The sequence below is a fragment of the Polistes dominula genome, unplaced genomic scaffold (genome assembly GCF_049000335.1).
Source record: "Polistes dominula isolate Pdom_NZ unplaced genomic scaffold, Pdom_raw_medaka contig_82, whole genome shotgun sequence".
In the NCBI taxonomy this organism is placed as follows: domain Eukaryota; kingdom Metazoa; phylum Arthropoda; class Insecta; order Hymenoptera; family Vespidae; genus Polistes; species Polistes dominula.
This window is the reverse complement of record NW_028301046.1, coordinates 5,932,075-5,953,700: the sequence shown is the minus strand read 5'-3', so window position 1 is coordinate 5,953,700 and position 21,626 is coordinate 5,932,075. Positions and strand designations below refer to the sequence as shown.

Sequence of the window (21,626 nt, the reverse complement as noted above, 5' to 3'; positions counted from 1 at the left end):
CTGTATCATAAAAAAATAGAAATTACAAATTTTGTCTAAAAAATGAAAAAAAAAGTTTAGGGGTGGACTACCCCTAACATTTAGGGGGATGAAAAATAGATGTTGGCCGATTCTCATAGATACCGGATAAGCACAAAAAATTTCATCAAAATCGGTCAAGCCGTTTCGGAGGAGTATGGGAACGAAAACTGTGACACGAGATTTTTATATATATATAGATAGATATATTCTAAAAATAATTGTAAGATTATAGCAGAGAGATAGAAAATCCTTCTTTATAACTAACAATAAACACGCGTAAGGGTAGCAAGTTCCATTGTTAAGTGTCATAAAACCTGAATATCATAAAACTGTCACCTGCGTTAACTTAAGAATAACTGATTCTACGTTATACCTTAAGTTGATAAGAAAAATCGAAACGAAGGAGTATCGAAGAAATATTGAAGGATTATTGAAGGACAATCTAACTAACATAATCGAAGAACAAAGCAGTGTAGTAAGGAAGACTAAAAAAGTAGCAGCTAATCTCGTAACAAAAATCAAGCACTACTTCGATCATTTGTTGTTATGGAATAACAGAATAATCGAATATACTATACATTAATTAACAATGATTAGACTCATGTCTGAAAAAGTTTGTGTACACATTAAAGTGCACAATGCAAAAAGTAAATTTATTTTAACGATCGTAAGAATAATAACAGTGCGTAAAATTAAATAACTTTCCGAAAAATCTAATAATTTTTCTTAACAATATTTCCTTTACTGCAAATTGGCATTGAGTAAAATTCAAATAAATACTAATAAAGTTCTGTTTTTTTCTTATATAACTTATTTTATCAATAACCAATTATTCTGAATGTTCTAGCAAAAACAGTTATGCAATAATCGTCGGTAGTGCTAATATTAAATAAAAAAAAGAAAATAAAAAAAATTTTTTTTCTAATTAAATATTATACAGAATAAAAAATGTTCATTAATTCGATGGACTATTAAAGATCACAGATCAAAATTGATGTTTCTTTTATCAATTAAAGTTACAGTTACGATTCCACACTGGTAGGGGAGTTGATAGTGATGGTGAGCTGGCTGAGTTAGAAAGTGGACGCTGTACGTTTACATATATATACAAACACACGTATTTAACTATACAGGACACGTACACATGTACCTATATCATATGTATATACGTAGCAAGACTCGCTGCACCGTATCGCCTCTCGTCAGTAAAGTCTCGGCTCTCGAGGATAGCGGACGAATGTGCCAAGACTTCGTATATTCTTGTATTTTTTTTTTCTTTTTTTTCAGACTTTTTTTTTAACGGAGTGAAATAAAATTAATTTAATTTAATCGTTTACTTCAACCGAATGTTACATTTCGTTTATGATAAATTTCGTATGTACGATATCGATAAAGTTTCTTACGCGTATCACGTGTTGTAAGTGAACAATTTTTCATATCTTTTATATTATTGTTCTATCAAATAGTTTCGAATTATTTTTATTTTTTATTTTTTAAGAAAAATATAACGAGGAATGAAGAGTTTCGCGATCCAACGGGAAAATAATCGATAAATCGTTATAGTATCATTACTTTTGGAACTCGAATCGATTTATTCTTCGATCTTGACTCTCGAGTGTTAATGACAGATCCCTCGATCACTACTCGAGGTCAACGTTATTTTTCTTTTGGCACTAGTCTAAAGTACGACTATTTCGATCGTCTATTACGGAGTGTGTGTTATACTATCAAGAATTAGACTTATCCCCCGTTTGACGTCACTTACTACCATTATTTTTTTTCTTTTCTCTTCAGCATTAAGATTGTTACAAGAATCTAGAACGTCTCGTATATTATTTAATTGTAATTATTTTATTCGCTACATTTGTAAAATACACGTAGAATGATTTTATAAAACATTAGGGTTCGTTGTTCTTTATTTTATTTTGTTTTCATTCGCACGCAATAAATCTTCCAATACATCCGGCACAAACGAGTTGCCACAATGTTGAAAATAGAATTTCTTAATCATTACGTAATCCTACTTCTTTCATCCTTGATTATAACGCGAATTATAAAAAAAAAAGAAAGAAAAAATTAATAAAATAAAAAAAGAATAACAAATAAAAAACTAAACCTCATATGTCGCAAAGAAAGAAAGACATATACGAAGTATTGTCTTTATTTAACTTATAAATAATTTCAACGTTACTTTTATCTACTACGGATAAATGTAAATTCGCCGAGCAAGCGGAATTATTAAAAGCTTTTGGAATCGATCGACCGCGAAACGGTGAGGGAAGAAGAAAAAAAAGACTAACATAAGAAAGAGAAAGAAAGAAAATAAAAAAAGAAGTAGAACGTTGGTAACAGAACTCTCGTTGAAAGCGAAACCCTTCAACGATGGTGATAAAGAGTACGCGTATGTGTATAAACAACACATATGCATGATGACGAACATATGCATATGGGAATCCAAAGAAAAAAAGAGAAAGACTGATAGAACGAAAGAGAAAAAAAATGTATTACATCTATTTGATTCAATTTCGAAGTCGATTATTCATTACATCGATAGAGAGTAAACGTGTTCAGGTTAACTTCGTGAAGTGAAATTTTCCCGAGTGTGAAAGAAGTGGGTCGAGCGCATGTGCGCAAGCAACGAACGACATACACATTTATACACATATAAACATGTATAGAACACATAACACTCTCTGTAAAACGATATGAAAATAGACGCACTTGAGTAACTACTTTAAGATACGTTTGTATATGTTCATACATATTTAAATACATACAATGCAATAATTCGATTCGAGTTTTTATGCTTCAGGGATATTTTCTAAAATTCTGAAGGAATATCATATACAATTCTAATATTCGAAAAGGAAAGAGATTATTATTTGTAGTATTCGATTAATTAATATTTAGAAAACAATTGCCTGAAACGTTGTATCCATTAAACGAGTTCTAAGTATTTGTGTGTGTGGTTTTTTTGAAAGTAATTTCGTTCGTCGGATAGTAAATTATAATAGAATAGAATTCGAATGAAATGGAGAAATAAAATTTCAAACCTTTTGAACCAGAAGGTTACCTATCGGCATCCTTTTGTTAAGAAATGTTTTTAAACAAAAAATACGGGATAGGTCAGGTTATGTCTAAAATACACATCTAATGATTTAAACTCTTGAAAATTTTCTCGTTGGAAGATATTTCAGATTCATCGTTATTTAAAAAACTACCTTTATGGTAATGAATAAAGAAAATATGATAAAAATGTTGACTTGAACTTTATATTTCTAATGCGATGGAAAAAACAAATATTTGACGGATCGAAATGCAACGAAATTTTAAATGATGTTCAAAGTGTCTGTTTCTTAGAATATTAAATGATTTTGAGATTTAGAATAAGATTTGTTATCGGTAAACGTGAATAACGAAATTACTTTCCTAACAAACCAAACAATTTCGTAATCTTTGAAACTGGCGCTATTAAGTCACATAATCTTTGAACAGCTGATCAATGAAACAATGTAAACGCGGTACCTGTTCAAGAATCGTTTAAGAAGAGGAATTTGTGAAATTTCTTAAAATTTCTTTTGTACATCAACCTTTTTTACAAAGTTTTTTTATCATCCAAGAAATTTGATTTCAAGATTTGTTCCAATCGACTTTTGGAAAAATTGTGATATTTTCTTTATTCGTGAGGATTTGTACAATGGAAGAAGGAAAAAAGTTTTGGAAGAAGTCCGATGATTTGTTATTTTCAAGGATATCATTAATGAGCCTGGTGTTGGAATAAAATTAAACGGTGACGTAAATGGATAATGGAAATGGTGAAAGAAAAGCCACGAAGACGGAGCGTGAGTGAATTGCTCGATTGGAGATCCATGATTGGATTGAAAGGTGGTGCTGTTAATTCCGAGAACAATGATACCGATGGCATTTATTTTGATGATTATGATCGAAGTCCGGAAATTAGGCGAAGAAAACGTTCCGGCACTTGGCCGTGAGTAAACACTATGTAAACGTTGAAATATAGTAAATTCATTTTTTATTTGATCGTATATCCTAACGATTATCAATATTATTTAAATGAATATTATAAACATTTTAATATTTTTTGTGGAATCAAAGTCCATTTTTATCTTATATTGAAAATAAATTGTATAGTTTTCAACAAATCCGGTATGGTCTAGTGGCTAGGATACCTGGCTTTCACCCAGGAGGCTCGGGTTCGATTCCCGGTACCGGAATATTTTTTTTTGAAGATATTTTACAATATTAAAAAGAAACATTGTTTTTGCATCGGAAAACACGAATAATTGTTGTTTAATAATTTCTTTATTATTATAAAATAAAGTTAAATATGTTTGTTGTTTGTTCTCATATTGAAAGTAATTCTATAGAAAAAAGGAGCAATGCTATATATGTATTCAATATTCATAAAAAAAGTCACTGTATTCGTTCTATTTCGTAATTAACCAGAAGAAACGTAATCCGATTTCAATTCGCGATCGAAACAGGAGGCAGGACGCGTTAACTTGACTGGTATAATCTCTCATACATGCATTACTCGAAAGTAACGATAATAAAAATGATAACATTTGCAAAAAGAAATTTAACCGAACGAAATTATATCTCATTCTTTATATTTTAACCATAACTTTACAATTTTTGTAAACTGAACGATTTAATTTTTTAATGAGCACAATTCGTATGTATTAAAAATTTACATACAACATAATTCACGTGTAAGAGTATCATTCAATTTAAATTAATACTCATAATGAACCAATTTAATTTCATATTATAATTTCTGCAAAATATTCATTTTTTATTAAATTTCATATTGTATCACGGATCGTAAACTTTCTCGAAGAGAAATGACTTGAATTCATAATATAAGTGAAATATAAAGAAAGAGAGAAAGAGAGGAACAAGGGGGTTAAGGTTTCGAAGAAGCAATTGATTGGTCGTGCAAGGTTTACGACGCATGCGTTGTTTCGATAGCGCAACTCGAACGATGCTCAGGCGTCGTGACGCCGGTTGTCGTCATCTTGCTTAGTTAGTGTCAAAACGAAGAACCCACCCAGTCGGTGTTCTTCTTTTTCAGTTCCTTCCTATGGGAATGTGCCTTAATCCTCTTCGATCGTCATCAGCTTGTCTATTGCATCTTCCGTTCTTCTTTAATTAACATTTTCTAACAAAGTCTTCCTGGTTAGTTGTACATAAATATGGACGAGGCCGAGCTGAGGTAGGAACCCGGACACTCTCTCTTTCTCTTTCTCACACAACATACACATATACACACATATATCTATCTCAGTGGTTCCCAAAGTGGGCGATGAAACGACGGGCGATGAATTTTTTTTTGAGTTCCAAAAAAAAAATGGAAAAACCAAAAAATTAATTTTCAGGTTGGAGATAAATAATAAAGTAATTTTTTTTCTGGAAAGGGGGCGATAGAACAAAAAAGTTTGGGAACCACTGCCCTATCTCTTTTTACCTTTATCTCGTCCGTTGCCAAACTTGACACACGATACGCCTAGCCTACATTTTATATCGAATAATTTTTTACTAGTTTACAAGTACAAATTTATCTAGTTAAATCATAAAAATTAATTTCCTTTAAATTTATCAACTTTTGTTGATTAAATATAAGTCCACGTTTAAAATGAAATATATAATTACTTTATGTGTCGGTAACTGAAAAATTGAACTAATCGTAAGTTAATAAAAAATAAATTTAGAAAAATCAGTTTTATGATTTATTTTCTATTAAAATTAATGACATAAAGTAAGTATTTTTTTATAGTTCGTTGACTTAAGGACTTGCTATCTTAAATTAATGAACGTTCTATAATTAACAACGAAATAAATAATATTCTTCATTGACAAAATTAAAAAGAACTTTTTATATTGTAATAATAAATTAATGTAAAATAATGATTATATCCAATATACGAATTTATATATATATATAATTTAAGATAAAAGTAAAGATCGTTTTTAAATATTAAATAATAATAAAAACTTACATTAGTGTCTTATTTTATTATAATGGTGTTTCATCGGGATCTTAAAAAAAAGAACAGCTGGTGGATACTGTTTGTAAGATGAATGTGAGGAGAGGGGGAGGGGATGGGTAGAAGGGGGAGCAAAAGGATGCAGAGGTTTCTTTCTTCGACCAATATAAGGGTGAGAAGGGGGTGGGGGGAACGCGTATTTTAGTTTTGTTTGCTCGTTTTATTGGTGCGAGAAGCGAGAACGCGTTCACCTTTCGCCGCCTTCAGTTGCTACGGAATGTACGTGTTTGCTTCGGATTTTATTCGATGCCTTCGAACGAACAAATGAACCAGTGGCTCCCATACTTTTACTTTTTTGTCCTATTGCCCTCTTTTCAGAAAAAATATTACTTATCGCACCCCTGAAAATTAACTTTTTGGTTATCCTTTTTTTCTTTAGTAACTCAAAAAAAATTAATCCCTCTCCTTCTCTCAAATGCGCCCGTGGCCATCATCAGCCCCCTGAATCGCTTCATCGTCCACAAGGGGGCAATATCGCCCACTTTGGGAACCACTGGAATGAACGAACGAACAGACCAATGGAGCTCTATGCGACGGTCCATGAGAAGAGAACCAACTTCTCCTTTGAGCTTCGATGCTATATGTGGTGCCCCGTTTAAGAGCTCTCTCTCAAGAATTTTAAAAATTCCTTAGGATGCAATCGATTACCGAACCGGCCCTCCTCCACCCCCCTAAACTTTTCGCATTTCTCCTTTCCGAGATCGTTCGAGTTAATTCGGCCAATGTTGCTCCTTGCTGGTGGAACCTTTGGAATCTTTCAAAATGATTCGACCTAATTTTCTCTTATTTTTTTTTACTTTATTCTCTTTTTTCGTTCTAAGTGATCTTTATTAAATATTATCGATATTACTTTATCGATCAATAATTTATTTTCTCTTTTTCTTTTTTATATACTTTAAAAATTTAGTTAGTAATATAATATATTGTAAATAATATTGTATATAATAATAATTATTATTAGTATTATTATATATTAATATATATATATATAATAGTAATGTATTAATAAATACATATAATATATGTATCATAATAATATAATAATAATGAATATAATGATAATAATAATTATTATTATATATCAATTATTAATTGTAATTATATTTTTATATAATTATTATTATCATAATATCGAACAATTTTTATTTTTCTCTTAAAACATAATTATAACATTTTCTTCAGCAAGTAATAATAAGAATAATGTTTGTGAAGAATTATTATTAATAATATTACTATTATTTGTATGTTTTCGCGTATGAAAATTAGATAATAACGATTAGATCTTTTTTTAAATAACAAAAAGTTTTGTATTCAGGTGGAAACTTTCAAACCACGAAGAACAATACGACCTTCTGCGAGTTTCTTTCTTTCTCAATCATGGAGAAAGTTTAGTGCTCGAAAGTATATACTTACTAATAGAGTGAAACTAGAAATAAAAATATTCTTTACAACGTTAGTTAGATAAAATAGTTTACGTGTGTTAAGAGACTTAAGTATATAAAAATTCTTTCGAAAAAATAATTCACTCAAAATATCCCTATTATCTTATATGATCTTTCGTAACTGTTGTGTTGATCGTTTGTACTGTTTACTATCTAATAATCACGTTTGAATATGTGTACAAATATCTGTAATAAGAAAACATGTTTCGCGTTATAAGTATTCGTTTATTAATAATGCAATGTGTGCGTATTGAGTTATTCGAGAAATAAATCTCGTTTCTTTCAAAGAGTAAAGAAAAGAAAAAAAACAAAAGACAATTTTTTGCTTATTAGGAACCAAGACGTTTTAGATTATCGCGAATTTAATAAAAAGGATAAGAAAGATTCAATTGTGTCCTGCACGAACGCTTTCTTCTTTCAGTGATCGTAAAATCGAGCATCCTTACCGACCGATCTATACGTGGAAGAAAAGCGATAATATCCGGGTAAGCAAGGGCGAATGATCGTCATTCCGCGAACAGCCATCTTCCGATTCGGTTCTCTTACCGGTTCCTATAAATTGATATTTTTCTCTAGATATATTATTTGTTTAATTTCTCTTTCTCTTTTGAAAAGCCAATAAATCTCGAGTGTGTTGTGTCTGTTTCGGTTCATCGTTCGGTACGAAAATTTTGTTAAAGAAGTTCCAAAGTGCCATTTTGTTGTTTTATGTGTGCTGTTACTACTCACACAAGTGACGTGTGACGTCATTAAAAATAAACAAACTTATCTTCCTTCGACTTTTGAATTTGAGAGGAAACAAAATTTAATATCACGTTTGTGTGTTATCTTATATGTTATTCATAATAAGAAAAGATCAATCGATTAACCGTTCACGTTAGATTAATTGAGATAATATTGAAATGTTTTATGCGTTTGTCAAAATTGTTCAGGTTTCTTTTGAATATTGTTCCACGTGACGTTTAATTTTTCAAATAAATTCTTCTCTCTCTTTCTCATTGTTTTTTTTCGTATACAATTATCTCCAAATATCTTCTTCGATAAGAACATTTAGATAAAAAAGATTTTCATTTCTTTTAATAAGATTATTTTTTTCCGTCAAATTTAATAAAGATGCATGACATAAACGTGCGAGCGAAAGCTTTACAGACTAAATTTCATTCAAGATAATGATATAACATCAGCGATGACTGCGCAATAAATAACATCAACGATGATTGAGTGATAAACAACGTCAACGATAATGGCAAAAGATACAAATACTTAAAGAAAACGGGGATTTTTTAATAAATGTAATCTTTTGTATCAAAGTACTTAATGAATAATCTCTTTTGTTCTGTTCATATTTCTTTGACAAATTAATCCATTTGATCGAGCACATGATTGTTGATCTGATGATTATTAAAATGATTTATAAATATAGAATTTCATTTAGAAATATTTCCAGAGGAATTTTGAGAAAAGAAAAGAGTAATCTTTTATTATTTAGAATGATTGATCATAATCTTCTATAATCATAAACTCAGTTAATCATCAGTACACATATAAACCCACACACAAGATATAAATTATAAATTATTAGAGAACATCAAGAATTAAAGAAAAAAGATATAATTAATGGTTTTTTAATTCATATCTGGCCGGTAAGGTAGAATCCCTTATCGACCGAGACCAAACGGGTTGAAAGACTCGCTTTACATTGCTCGACACGGTGTTCCGATTTCACCGTGCGATCTCGTTTCATACTTGCATAATGGTATTCCGAAGTTAAATGTAATTTAACGGGTTAAAAGCACTGTCAGATGAAATTTTAATGTAAATTGTTCTACGTTGTCCTGTCCTTTCTATGAACATTTTCGATTCATCGAAATTTTTTGCAAATCTTTTAATCTCTGATCAATACGATTTCAGAGTATCGAAACAAACGATAGCAAATTTTGATAATTCGTCACGTTTGTTTTATTGTTATCCATAAACAAGTAATTTGTTCTTTCTAATTCCTTATTTATACGTTCTACCATTTATCGTTAATTATTTATTTTATTTTTAAATTATAATTTATGTAAATATAAAATCAAATATAAATTTAATTCTTTAGTGTCCAATATTGTTTGCAAATTTAACTATTTCGTTTTGGTATGCTTTGGCACGAGTAATTGTTCCATATAAATTCGCTTGTATATTTATATCCTTGGATGGTAAGATTTCTATATCAGTAGATGCGGCCTTTTTTTATATAGGTCGCTAATAATTAAAGAGTTCAAAAATCAAAACAATACGATTAAATTAATACATATTATTTAAGTATGCTATATAAGTTTTACACTTCAATTCACCCCTTAGTAAATCAACTAATTTCTATATAAATATTTTATTAAAAAAATAACATTAAACGTGAAATAATTAAGTAAGAAATTTAAAATTTTATTTCAAAGAGGTATATTAGAAGAATTTCATAAATATATATGATTAGATTACATAATATATACACCACATTACAGGCGGTATTGGTTAAAAGAAAAAACACGTTGTAGAATTGTGTTAAGAAAATAATCGATGACCTTGAAATCACATAAAAAAAATTCACGATCTTAAAAGAAAAAATTATCATAAATACTATTTTAATAAAGAAGAAGATAAATATTGGAGCTAATTGAGATGACGATATTTAGATAGAATATGAATAAGAGAAACAAAAATTATAAAACACTGTTCACTCAAGTTCAAGGTTAATTGGTAGACGGTCGAGCAGTACCTCAAAGTTTACAATGACAAATAATTATAACCGATCGATTTTCGATTTTTCTAGTAACTTTTTTTCAGCTTTGCACTTATTTGATGTACGAGACGAAACGAAAAAATACGTCTCTTATAAATTATCTTTTTTGTTGATGCAGATATTTAAAGAACAACCGAAACTAAAAGGACAGGAAGAAAAATAAAAATAAAAAGTAAAAGTGTTTGGAATAATTGATCATTTACAAAATGACCGATCAAGTGTCACCATTACGCGAAAATTTTGTTAATGGATATTTAGATGGGAATTTTGATAACATCGATCAATTCGAAAATCATTCCGAGAAAGGGTCGTTGGATAATTCTCCACGAAATCGCGTGCTGAGGTATAATAAGTAAAAAAAAAACAATAAAAAATAAAAAATCTTAACAATAACAACGAAAAAAATTATTAATCAAAATTTTTTAATCGTCGAAATATTAAAATCTTCATACATTTCATACACTAATCAGCAAAAATGTTGTTAATGGTAACAAGATGATAATCCGAATGCAAATGAGTCGCATTAAAAAACGATATTATCATCGTATCGAATAATCAATTCTCATAAATTAAAACGATAAACATGGTTACGTGCTCTTACATTGTACTCATAAAATTGTAAAATAATTTATGCGATTTGTATCCTTTGAAAAATGATTTCCTTTTTTCTAGTCTTTTTATTACTTCAAATTTTCTAACAGTTTAATGCGACCAACATTTTTCATTATATAATTATCATTCATTATCGAGTTTTATTTTTAATTGATTTACTTATATGTTTAATGAATATTTATTTATTTAATTTTTTGTTTTTCTTTTTTTACAGGAGAACGAGAAGTTTAAACGCACCAAGTCCGATACAACAATTTGGGCCATGCGGGCGTATAATGAAAAACTCGGCTATGGTCATGTGAGTAAATTGATTTATTATTTTAATTATTATGAATTATCCTGCGAATTCTCGAAAACTCAAAAACTTAATGAGATATTAGAAAAAAACTAACAATAAGTAGATTTTTATGTAAGTAATTTTTTACATGTTATTTAATAAGAATAATCGTAACTTACAATTTATTCTTTGCAAATCATTAACAATTCATTGAAAACTTAATACAGAATTCATTATAGGTTAAATTAGTTTAACGACAAAAAAGAAATATCAGTCATTAGGTTCGATAATATCTGTGTAATACAAAACTGTATAATACAAAACCATCTAAGAAAATATATCATATTCAATACCGATTGTTCAAATTTTGTCACGCGGAGATTGTTGCGTTCGGTGATCCATCAAGTTGTTATTCAAGGATTTAGAAGTACGAATAAATCTAAAAGCATTTTTTGTTTTTATATGACTCGTATTTGTCATTTAAAATTCAAGGGTAAAGTTAATTAATGCTGATCGTTTACGAACAATTGTTAAGATTGAACAAAAATATCGGTTGAAAACGTCCATTCTCTTGGCAAAAATATGCTTGTCATGAATTTTTTTCGTATTCGTGATTGGTTGAGCAATTCTAAAGTACCCAACGTATTGTCCCAAAATTATCCCTTCCAATTGTTATTTGCTCGAATCGATGCAAAGTACTTAGTCTGATGCGTACTTGAAAATATTTGAATAAGTGCAAAAATGGGTCAACGATTTCATTTCGTAAAAATCTGAAACACTGTTCACTTGTGAAATTTGTAAGTTGTCTAAAAATATGTGACGTAAATTGATAGACGATAATAGAAAATATTTTAATGATTAAATGTTTATTTTCTTATAAATATATATTTCATAATCTTTGGACAAAAATATTTTCAAACTTATTTGTACATCTCAAGAGATTAGAAATAGTGAAAAAGAAATATAGAGAAGTGATGAGTTAGGTCGAATAAATTTATTTGATCAATGATCGATGAAATTCGTTTTCATTGTCAATGTCATGATCGTCAAGATCGTGTGTCGATATTAATCATCACGTATTATGAAGTTTATGGTCATCGTAGAAGGCACAGAAGTTTCGTGACCTATATCACAGGAACGGTACTTTCTGTAGCCGTTCACCATTCCTTGTGATTCAATTGAACCGATCGTAAACTAAATAAAATATGTTCTAAGTATTGTAAACCGTTCAATAATTTGTTCGTAGAACAAATCCTATAAAGATTATATATTTATATATATTTATCTTTTTTTACAATAGACAGACACATTTTTTTCAGATAATCGTAGAGGAACGTCAAAGAAAAACACAAACAAAATTATAAAACATGAGATCATAATATAGAAATACAATTTTGCCCTTGATCGATGATATTCGCCTACGTTATGCGTTAGAATGATAAATGTAAAGAATGATTTCAAGGATTTTACGTCAGTGTTGATTCTTCTTTTTTCATGGTTATTATTATTCTTATTATTATTATTATTATTATTATTATTATTATTATTATTATTATTATTAATAATGAATTAATTAATTAAATAAGACGATTTACTAATACAAGTATCTCTATTCTTTATTTTTTATTACTTTTTTTTATTCGTCTCTTTTGTAAATTTCATCATTGTAAAAACTTGTTTAAAGAATTACGGCACTACTTTGCTTTCAGTAAAAAAAATTTGTTTAGGTTAGGAAGATGGTTAAAAAATTCATTTTCATTCTGGAATAGACAAGAAAAATTGTCAAATCATTAAATTCTCGTCGATTCAGGTATTGAAATTATGCTACTAATATAATTAATAATTTAATTTCATGTTCGATTTTTGGTTAGCATAGATTGTATTAGAACACGTAATAGAAAATAACAAAAAAATCCATTATATGAACAAACATTAATATTAAGCTTCATTGAATTGAATACATAGATGCATATAGTATTCTATATAATTTTGTAACCACAAATCCTGCATTAGATTATGCTAATCATCGGGAAACGACACGTTGAATAATCATTTAAAAAAAATCTAATCGTAAGAAAGATCGCGAGTCATGTTTCCAAATTAATATTGTGGTATTACATCATTTTCTTGTCATTCTCGTCTTTATTATTTTTTGTTACGTGAAAAATGACGATCTTTCAAATAAGGAGTCTATTTTTTTTTTTTTTTATTAAATTATTTCATTACATTATTTAACAAATATCGAATTTCTTCGAAATTTCATTCGAGTAAGTAACAGTAAATATTTTGCATATATTTCGTGACGTTATATTTATATTTAATTATGTTCTTCGTGTAAGTTAAATATTATATTCTCGCATTTTACAGAAATATTATATTTCCATTTACTAGAAAAGCAATATTGCAAATATTAATTTTTCACGTAGAGTCTAGACCAAAAATCAGGTATCTTTGAAATTTAGTAACATTTATGGAAACTTTAAATGAAAGAATATTCTTATTAACCCATTATAACTGCCAAATTTCTTTTTTTGAAATTTTTGGCCAGATAAGTTATATATATATGCACAAAAGTTTGTGTAGCAGTATAATTATATTCGAATTATATTTTGTCTTAAAAATATTTAATATTTTTGAAAAAGTATCAAATAGGGATTTTGGGTTAATTGAGTCGTTTATTTTAAAGTGGCCTAAGTCTAATTATAGCCATTAAAAACATATCATTTCCTAATTAATGTTAATAGTATTAAGTTAGCATTACTATAGAAAAAACAAGATCATTTACAAATTTAAAATATGAAAACTTAATGAATTTACTACATTATATACCACCTGCAAACTATACTTTTAACCGTTTCGTTGGCGTGGACGTGTTATCTCGCGACGACAATACTGCCTGTATAGGGTCACAGACGAGTTATCCTGCAACGACGAAACTGCTTGTACAAGGTCAATTGTTAATTGTACAAGGTTTATTATATACCCTTACCAAAATTACCGCTTTTCCGAATTAAAATTCTTAATCTAATAATACAGTACGCGATATATGTCTGTGGCAATACACGAATGGTACCGTAGCGCGGCATAATACGTTTGTGATCTTGTATAAGCAATTTCGTCGTTGCGGGATAACTCGTCTGTAACCCTATACAAGCAGTATTGTAGTCGCGAGATAACACGTTCATGCCAACGAAACAGTTAAATTCCTCTTGCATACACAAACTTGAAAAATCTCAATAATGTATCTATTTATCTATCTATTTATATATGTAAAAGTAAAATTTTATGTTTTTTCTGAACTTTTTATATCTTGTTTTAAATTCCGTTTTTGTAGTACACACGCTTATATAATATTCGTTTTTATTTTCTTTAAAATTTTTTTAAGAGGTGCTATTCATCGGTATTTTTTGCAGTAGAAAAAAACAATTAAGATAACATAAAATAAACTGCAACTCCATTTTTTTCAAAAATTGGCTAGCTTTGCTAGTAATTAATAAAAAAATGTTAATTTAAAAGTAAAAATTATTTAACAAAGAATAAAAGTTGAATATTTTTTTGGTATGATAAATTTAATACCATTAAAATCTGAAAAACATTATTCTACTATATGTTATCTATTATCTATATTTTGAAATTTAATTTAACGCAAACCCTTTAATGTCTTGATTCGAACAGAAATAGACTTAGGCCACTATTAAAATAAATGGCTTAATTAATTAATTAAATCAAATATGAAAAATATTTATGCCCTCAAATGTTAATTTATGAAATAATTAAAGAAAAAAACATCGAGAAAAAAAAATGAAATAATTTTTTTTATTGATATACAAACAGTTGATTTAATATAAGTATAGATACACTGAATAAAATAGAAATAAAAAAGAAAGATAAAAAGAAAGATAAAAAGAAAGATTATTTTAAATTAGCACGTGGACATTGATGAGGAGATTTATGACGCATGCGCCTTAACGTACTAACGTTTACCATTAAAAGTTCGAAACGAATCGTATACTTAGCAGTTTGCGAGTGACCATCACAGAACGAGAAGTGTCTTTGCAACTTGTCGTTGTAACTTTTGTTACTTCTAATCATGGTTGGAACTGTCAAGTGAGTTAGAATGAATGTTGATGTCTAATTAAATTAATTCATTAATTTTTATTAATCATCATTAAGGTAATTCTTAATAAATTATTCATATATCACTACGTGTCATTTATTACATTGTCATAGGATAAATGTCAAAGTTAAGTAAAACTTTAAATAAATCAATTTTACTTATAATTATGAAAGTGGTCTAAGTCAAAATTTAAAAAAAATAAATGAGTTTATCATTTATTTCATACGATATTATTTAAAACTAAATTAATTCAATGTAATTTTCACGATATTGTCAAAATGAACCGTTAGATAGTGTTTGTTATTTCAATATTATATAGAATTAATTTAGCGTTCAAATGTAATTCTTTAAATATCTCGAAACAAAAGATATATAACTTGGATCACTTTCATAATTATGGGCATAATTAATACCTTTAATATTGGGTATTAGATTTATGTTATATATCGTGTGGAAATTTATATATATACTGACAACTAGTTGTATAATATATTGATTGAATTCCATTATTTCATATCATGGTTAACAATATTATCAAGAAAAGAATTTTATTCGAGGAAAATAAAATTAAAATTGACATTATGTCGATAAACATTAATTACGAACTTCGTAATCTAATGGTATTTTTTACAATTCCGCCAGAAGCACGGACAAAAAGCTGCAATAAAAAAGAAAAGAGAATTAGAACGTTTTGGCCAACTGCATTATCCCGTTGCAACTCAACACGATAAGTAGCACGTCCTTGAAGTAGTAGCTAGCTAACATCTTCTTGCACTTAGAATTTTCCATAGAGTAAAAAATGAAAAACGACCCTACTCGTTCTTTATCCTTTTTGTCTTCTTACTGTTATTTCCGCTGAAGATATCAAAATTTCTCATCACGAAAATTCCAATGCGTAGGGCTTCTTCCCCCTTCTTACTCCCAAAGTCTTCTATGAGACTTGTTTATCCGTTTACCTATCTACCTATTTACCATCCTGTACTTACATACAGTAGTTCAGTAGATTGAGACACCGATTCGATTTATCATAATACGTATTATATATCATTCATTATTGTACCAAGACAATGAACTATTGGTATAAACTCAAGATGAGAGATTAGATTTTTAATTGCACGAAAATATGTTCTAATCTTATCCGAAGTTTGAATTATTAACGTTAAACATTTCTGACCATTATTTTGGTTTTTATACTCGAGAATGATCATTCTTCCAATAGGACAGAAGAAGTACTCTCTCGCTATAGTAAGTCGAAGTTAGACAGCATAATTATTGAGAAACGCGTAGGTAGTCAGCAGCATAAGGTATTCGTAAAACATTGATTTATTTTCTTAGCACGAACTTATTTACTTTTATCTTGACCAGGAGTAACGTTACGTGTGTCTATGACGACGATTACTTTGCTTTATGAATTATTATTAGGCAAGTTTTTCTACAATCGATAATGATTCCAACTCGAATCGGAACCCCTTCGCCTCGACCTCTTTCTAATCAATTTCTTCAAATGATCTCGTTTGTTATTTTCAATTAAATAAGGTCCTAAAATTATGTTCATAAAAGAATAAAAATAAAATATAATGACATAAATGTAACAAAATACAAACGAATAGAAAAATGAAATATTCGATTTCTTTCCAATAAGTTTCTCTTATTCTGATACGTTTATAATTGTAAACCAAACGAAAATAAAAATAAAAAGAAAAGAAAATGCAAAGGAACGAATGAAACGAAGAGAAAAATGAAATACTTGATTTTTTTCGTTATAAATTTCTCATTGACGCTTTCGTAATTATGAATCAGAACAAGATCATAAAATTAAGACAATAGTGTTAAAATTCAAATTATAATAACACATAATATAGAAGAATAAAATAGTATGGATAAAAAAAATTGAAACAATAAATCGTATAAAGCAAACAACTGGTAGTGATCCGATTATATTAATATTTAAAAGGCGATTATTTAATAATGACTAAGCTTAAATTAAATATTCATAAAATTTACAAAGGGTAATGTTGTTACAATACAGGTTGAATATTTCAATATTCCGGAAGTTTCGTAAATAATTCGAAATTGTCGTTCGCATTTAAGTAAGTAGGGGTATATGTATATATAGAGGTAAGAATGCATTGAACGTTTTTTAGTTAAACTTCGAACTCGTTCCAAGTATTTCGAAAAATTACTATGTCTTTAATAAAACCTTTAACAAATAGATATTCGGAATCATGTATATCGACTATTCCCGATAAAGTGGCTAAAAACAACGTAAACAATTTAATTGACATCATTTATAGGACCATTCAGGACCCGGCTTCGCAAAGGTTGACTTGGTACAAACCACCACTAAGTGTCCTCGTGATAAAAAAAGTCCGTGATTCTTCTGTTCTACCACCTTTTGTGCAGTTGGTAACATGGCTAATAGAAGTAAGTAATTATGATTCTAATAATAAAACATAGTTACTTTGTGTTGCATAATAACGGAAAGAACAACGATAAAACGTAATCGCCGTGAACGTGATTGTTCGTTGAGTGAAAAACGATTAAACGGACGGTGGAAAATATAAATTTACTCTTATTTGTCTTTTTTTATTTCCCCTGTTTTTGTATACAAGAATTTAGTCAAATAAATAACTCGAATCGTCGATGATTGTAATCGTTGTTCGTGTAAGACAAAATGTAATTCGATTAAAAGACCGTATATAAATCTGTTGTTAATATTTTGTTATATCAATTGTCATTACATCGACGCATAAATTTAATTTATGCTTATTATTATTATTATTGATTCACGTAGTAGATAGAAACCAGCGATGCATACAAATGCACATTTTTTTCATACTTTATCAAGAAAAAGAGATTCAAGCGATATTTTTTGTTTTTATTTCTCAAATAATTTCTATCCAAATAATGAACGTTGGAATTTATATAATATAACAGTAGAATTGTGTAATCATTTCCTTTTTTTTGTTTTCTTCAAGCGATAATAATGCAAATTACAAATTATGACCGTCGAAGCTTATCGATGTGTGTTAATATGTTAACTACCACGTCGATTATTCGTGACCAGCGTTAATTTTTTTCAATCGGGTTATAAGGATCACCCGTTAACGCTATTGCTATATTGTTTAATATTTTTATTTTAAAATTGTTGCCCTTAAGAGTAAAACACATGTCCAATTTAGCTAAAAATCGAAGTGTTTTAATCGTTAGATTTTATCTTGTTTCTTTACAACAAATGTTAATAACAAAAACAATTACAAAATTTTGCTGAATAATTCGTTGTTTAATTTTTCATTTTTTTCCTATAGTAAAATGTACATAATCGTTTGTCAGAAAGATATCACTCAAATATTACGTATGAGCACATTTTATTTATAGCTAAATTAGAACTTTGTTTGCTTATCTTTCACGTGACCAATAAGTAGAAGAAATTTTCGATTTCGTTAATGGATTCACGTATTGAACATTTTGTTCTCACAGTTATATCACGTGATCGTTATTATTTTTCATCGATAATTACTTAAATGTGTATTAATATATATTATACAATTTTTATATCTATTTGATCTTTTGGATAACGTTTAGGAAAAGCGAATGGTCGTATTCGTCGAAGCTACCGTACTCGAGGACTCAGCTTTGGCTCGGGATTTAAGATTTCAAGGAGTTCGAGACAGATTACAAACATTCAGAGATGGCACCGATGATTTACAGGTATTTAGATTTATCAATTTTATTTGCTAAATCGCAATATCAACGAACATAGTCGAAGATAATCAATGAATTATATATATATATATATATAAATATCTATAAATGATCTAATTCTTTCGTTATAAGCGATCCATATAAGGGTCGTAAATGCAAAGGTCCGTATGTAAAATCAACCCTTATATGGGTTGTTCATCCAAAGATTTGACGGACTCATATAGGGGTTTTATATACCACCTTACGTAAGTTACTAACAGATTTATATGGATAATTTTATCTGTTGTACAGGATAGAATAGATTTTATAATATGTTTGGGAGGCGATGGCACGTTACTTTACGCCGGTCTTCTTTTCCAACAATCCGTACCACCAGTTATGGCATTTCACCTTGGTTCATTGGGTTTTCTCACGCCCTTCGAATTCGACAATTTTCAAGAACAAGTTACGAACGTTCTCGAAGGTAAATATAGAAAAATACAAACGTTAGATATTATTTTTGTATTTCTTTTTTATTTACTCGTTAATGTGATATTTAAATTTAATTTTTAAAAATTACGTCAAAAGAAAGAAATTTATTATTATTTATTATTATTTATTGTTATTCTTTAAATCCCATACGCTGACGATTTAAGAAGAAGAAGAAGAAGAAAACAAAATATAAAAACAGTCGTAATAAGACGCGTGGAATGTGCTAAAGCGAATGTAATTCACACCAGAAAAGCGAGAACATAGCGTAGAATATTTTTATCACTTTGAAAATCTTTTCAACATTTGATATATTATATATATACGTGCATCATTGTTTGATCAAAATTTTGTAGAGAATTATAGCAATTTACAAATCGAAATTTTTATTTTGAAAATACTTTTTAATATCTTTCATCAGTGATATACTATTATTTACTTTGAAAATATCATATATAATTCGTTCGCTAGGTTTAAACAAAAATTTATTTCCTATCTTATATTAGATTATTTTATTTTTTCGCGGATATTCCCTTTTATGATGTTGACGATATCCATTTCGTAAATTAATATCAATAAAATAATATTAATAAATTAAGTTGGAACATGAATGCGATTAAAATGAACTCGTTAGCTCGATAACAATGTTAGTATGTCCTTTTTTCATTTTTTTTCAGAATACTTAAAATTAATTGTTCTGTGTACACAGGTCACGCGGCCTTGACCCTTCGAAGTCGTTTAAGGTGTATCATTATGCGAAAGGAAGAAGAGGGTCAACCATCTAAATCACCAACGAATTTGTTAGTGCTGAACGAAGTGGTCATAGATCGAGGACCTTCGCCGTACCTTTCAAACATCGATCTTTTTATCGACGGCAAGTATGTGACTAATGTTCAGGGTGATGGTTTGATCGTCAGTACACCAACTGGCTCTACGGCTTATGCAGTAGCAGCAGGAGCTAGCGTGATGCATCCTTCGGTACCTGCAATCATGATCACACCGATCTGTCCTCATTCCTTATCATTCAGGCCAATCGTTGTACCAGCTGGTGTTGAATTAAAGGTTATTATTATTTTTATGTTTTTATCATCTTATTTTTATCTATTACATCATTAATGTTTATTAAAACAAAACAAAAAACGTGTTAGAATAATTCAACCATTTTAATGCGGACATTTATAAAAGATTACAAGTTCTGATTGAAGTTTGATTGCATCATCATTAAACATTGTTGAAATTAATTTTTATTGTATTAATTTTGAAAAAAAAGAACGATATCTCAAACGAATTAGAAATATTTGATTGGGTCGAACAAGGACGTAGAAGGAAACTTGACTCCCCACAGTCCACATTCCCAGACCATGCATTGATCTCTTTAGTTTCTTTAAAATCTTCGCAGTCGAGTGGAGTTCCAATCCTTGTGGACTTTTGTTGATTTTTATTTCTTTTTTTCTTTTTTCTTTTTTTTTTCTTTTCAATTTACGACGAAAAATTTATTAATTCTATATATTTACTTTTGATCGTAGATTTCAGTATCGCGAGACAGCAGAAACACTTCGTGGGTCTCGTTCGACGGTAGAAATAGACAAGAATTGTTTCATGGAGACAGGTAAAAATATTGTTTAGAATTGTTAAGTCTAATCGAGGATCTTCCTCTTTTTATATTTTTCAGATAATGTCTAACAGTAATGCCCGCAGCACGGCCTACGTTTCCTTTGATGGTCGAAATCAACAAGAACTACGAATCGGGGACAGGTCTGTCCATAATTATACGAATGATTACGTTACTGGTTTCTACCACTTTCGTTTTTTCATTTTTTCTTCTATTTGTGCATATACAGTTGTCTCTTTTCATTTTAAATTCATTAGACGTTATATACATATATTAAATATATATATTCTAACACTGCTATATTCTAACAGGATACAATACGTCTTTTCGTGTAATTGTATTCCTTCTTCATTTAAAGCTTTTATCTCTTGGTTTTATCTATCTTATCCATTTTCATTTAAACATTAATGAAGAACTCCAAAACTATTGATATGCTTCTACTTTCACTTTCTGAAATTTCGTAACCAAATCGGAAACGTTGGCTGATATCTGCAGGATTATGGTACTTTGTATTTATCCTATCTT

At 29.0% G+C, this 21,626-nt stretch overlaps 1 protein-coding gene and 1 non-coding gene across 15 annotated transcripts in view; both read left to right on the top strand.

Moving 5' to 3' along the window:
• The window catches only part of LOC107074613 (NAD kinase), a 35,419-nt gene that overhangs the window by 11,034 nt on the left and 2,759 nt on the right, over nucleotides 1–21,626 (top strand). For 4 of the 14 annotated variants that reach the window (XM_015336207.2, XM_015336204.2, XM_015336208.2 and 1 more), the window contains 6 exons: nucleotides 11,137–11,220; nucleotides 17,611–17,740; nucleotides 18,902–19,027; nucleotides 19,313–19,484; nucleotides 20,199–20,551; nucleotides 21,016–21,098. In XM_015336207.2, coding sequence (XP_015191693.1) covers nucleotides 11,137–11,220; nucleotides 17,611–17,740; nucleotides 18,902–19,027; nucleotides 19,313–19,484; nucleotides 20,199–20,551; nucleotides 21,016–21,098 — 948 coding nt within the window. Of the gene's footprint in view, nucleotides 1–1,284; nucleotides 1,439–3,516; nucleotides 4,010–5,060; nucleotides 5,258–10,515; nucleotides 10,654–11,136; nucleotides 11,221–15,089; nucleotides 15,307–17,610; nucleotides 17,741–18,901; nucleotides 19,028–19,312; nucleotides 19,485–20,198; nucleotides 20,552–21,015; nucleotides 21,099–21,161; nucleotides 21,245–21,626 lie in introns of those variants that run through there. The other 10 variants (XM_015336211.2, XM_015336202.2, XM_015336203.2 and 7 more) reach the window with 10 other exon arrangements.
• TRNAE-UUC (transfer RNA glutamic acid (anticodon UUC)) lies at nucleotides 4,185–4,256 on the top strand. The gene has a single exon. It is a non-coding gene; the product is annotated as a tRNA-Glu (tRNA).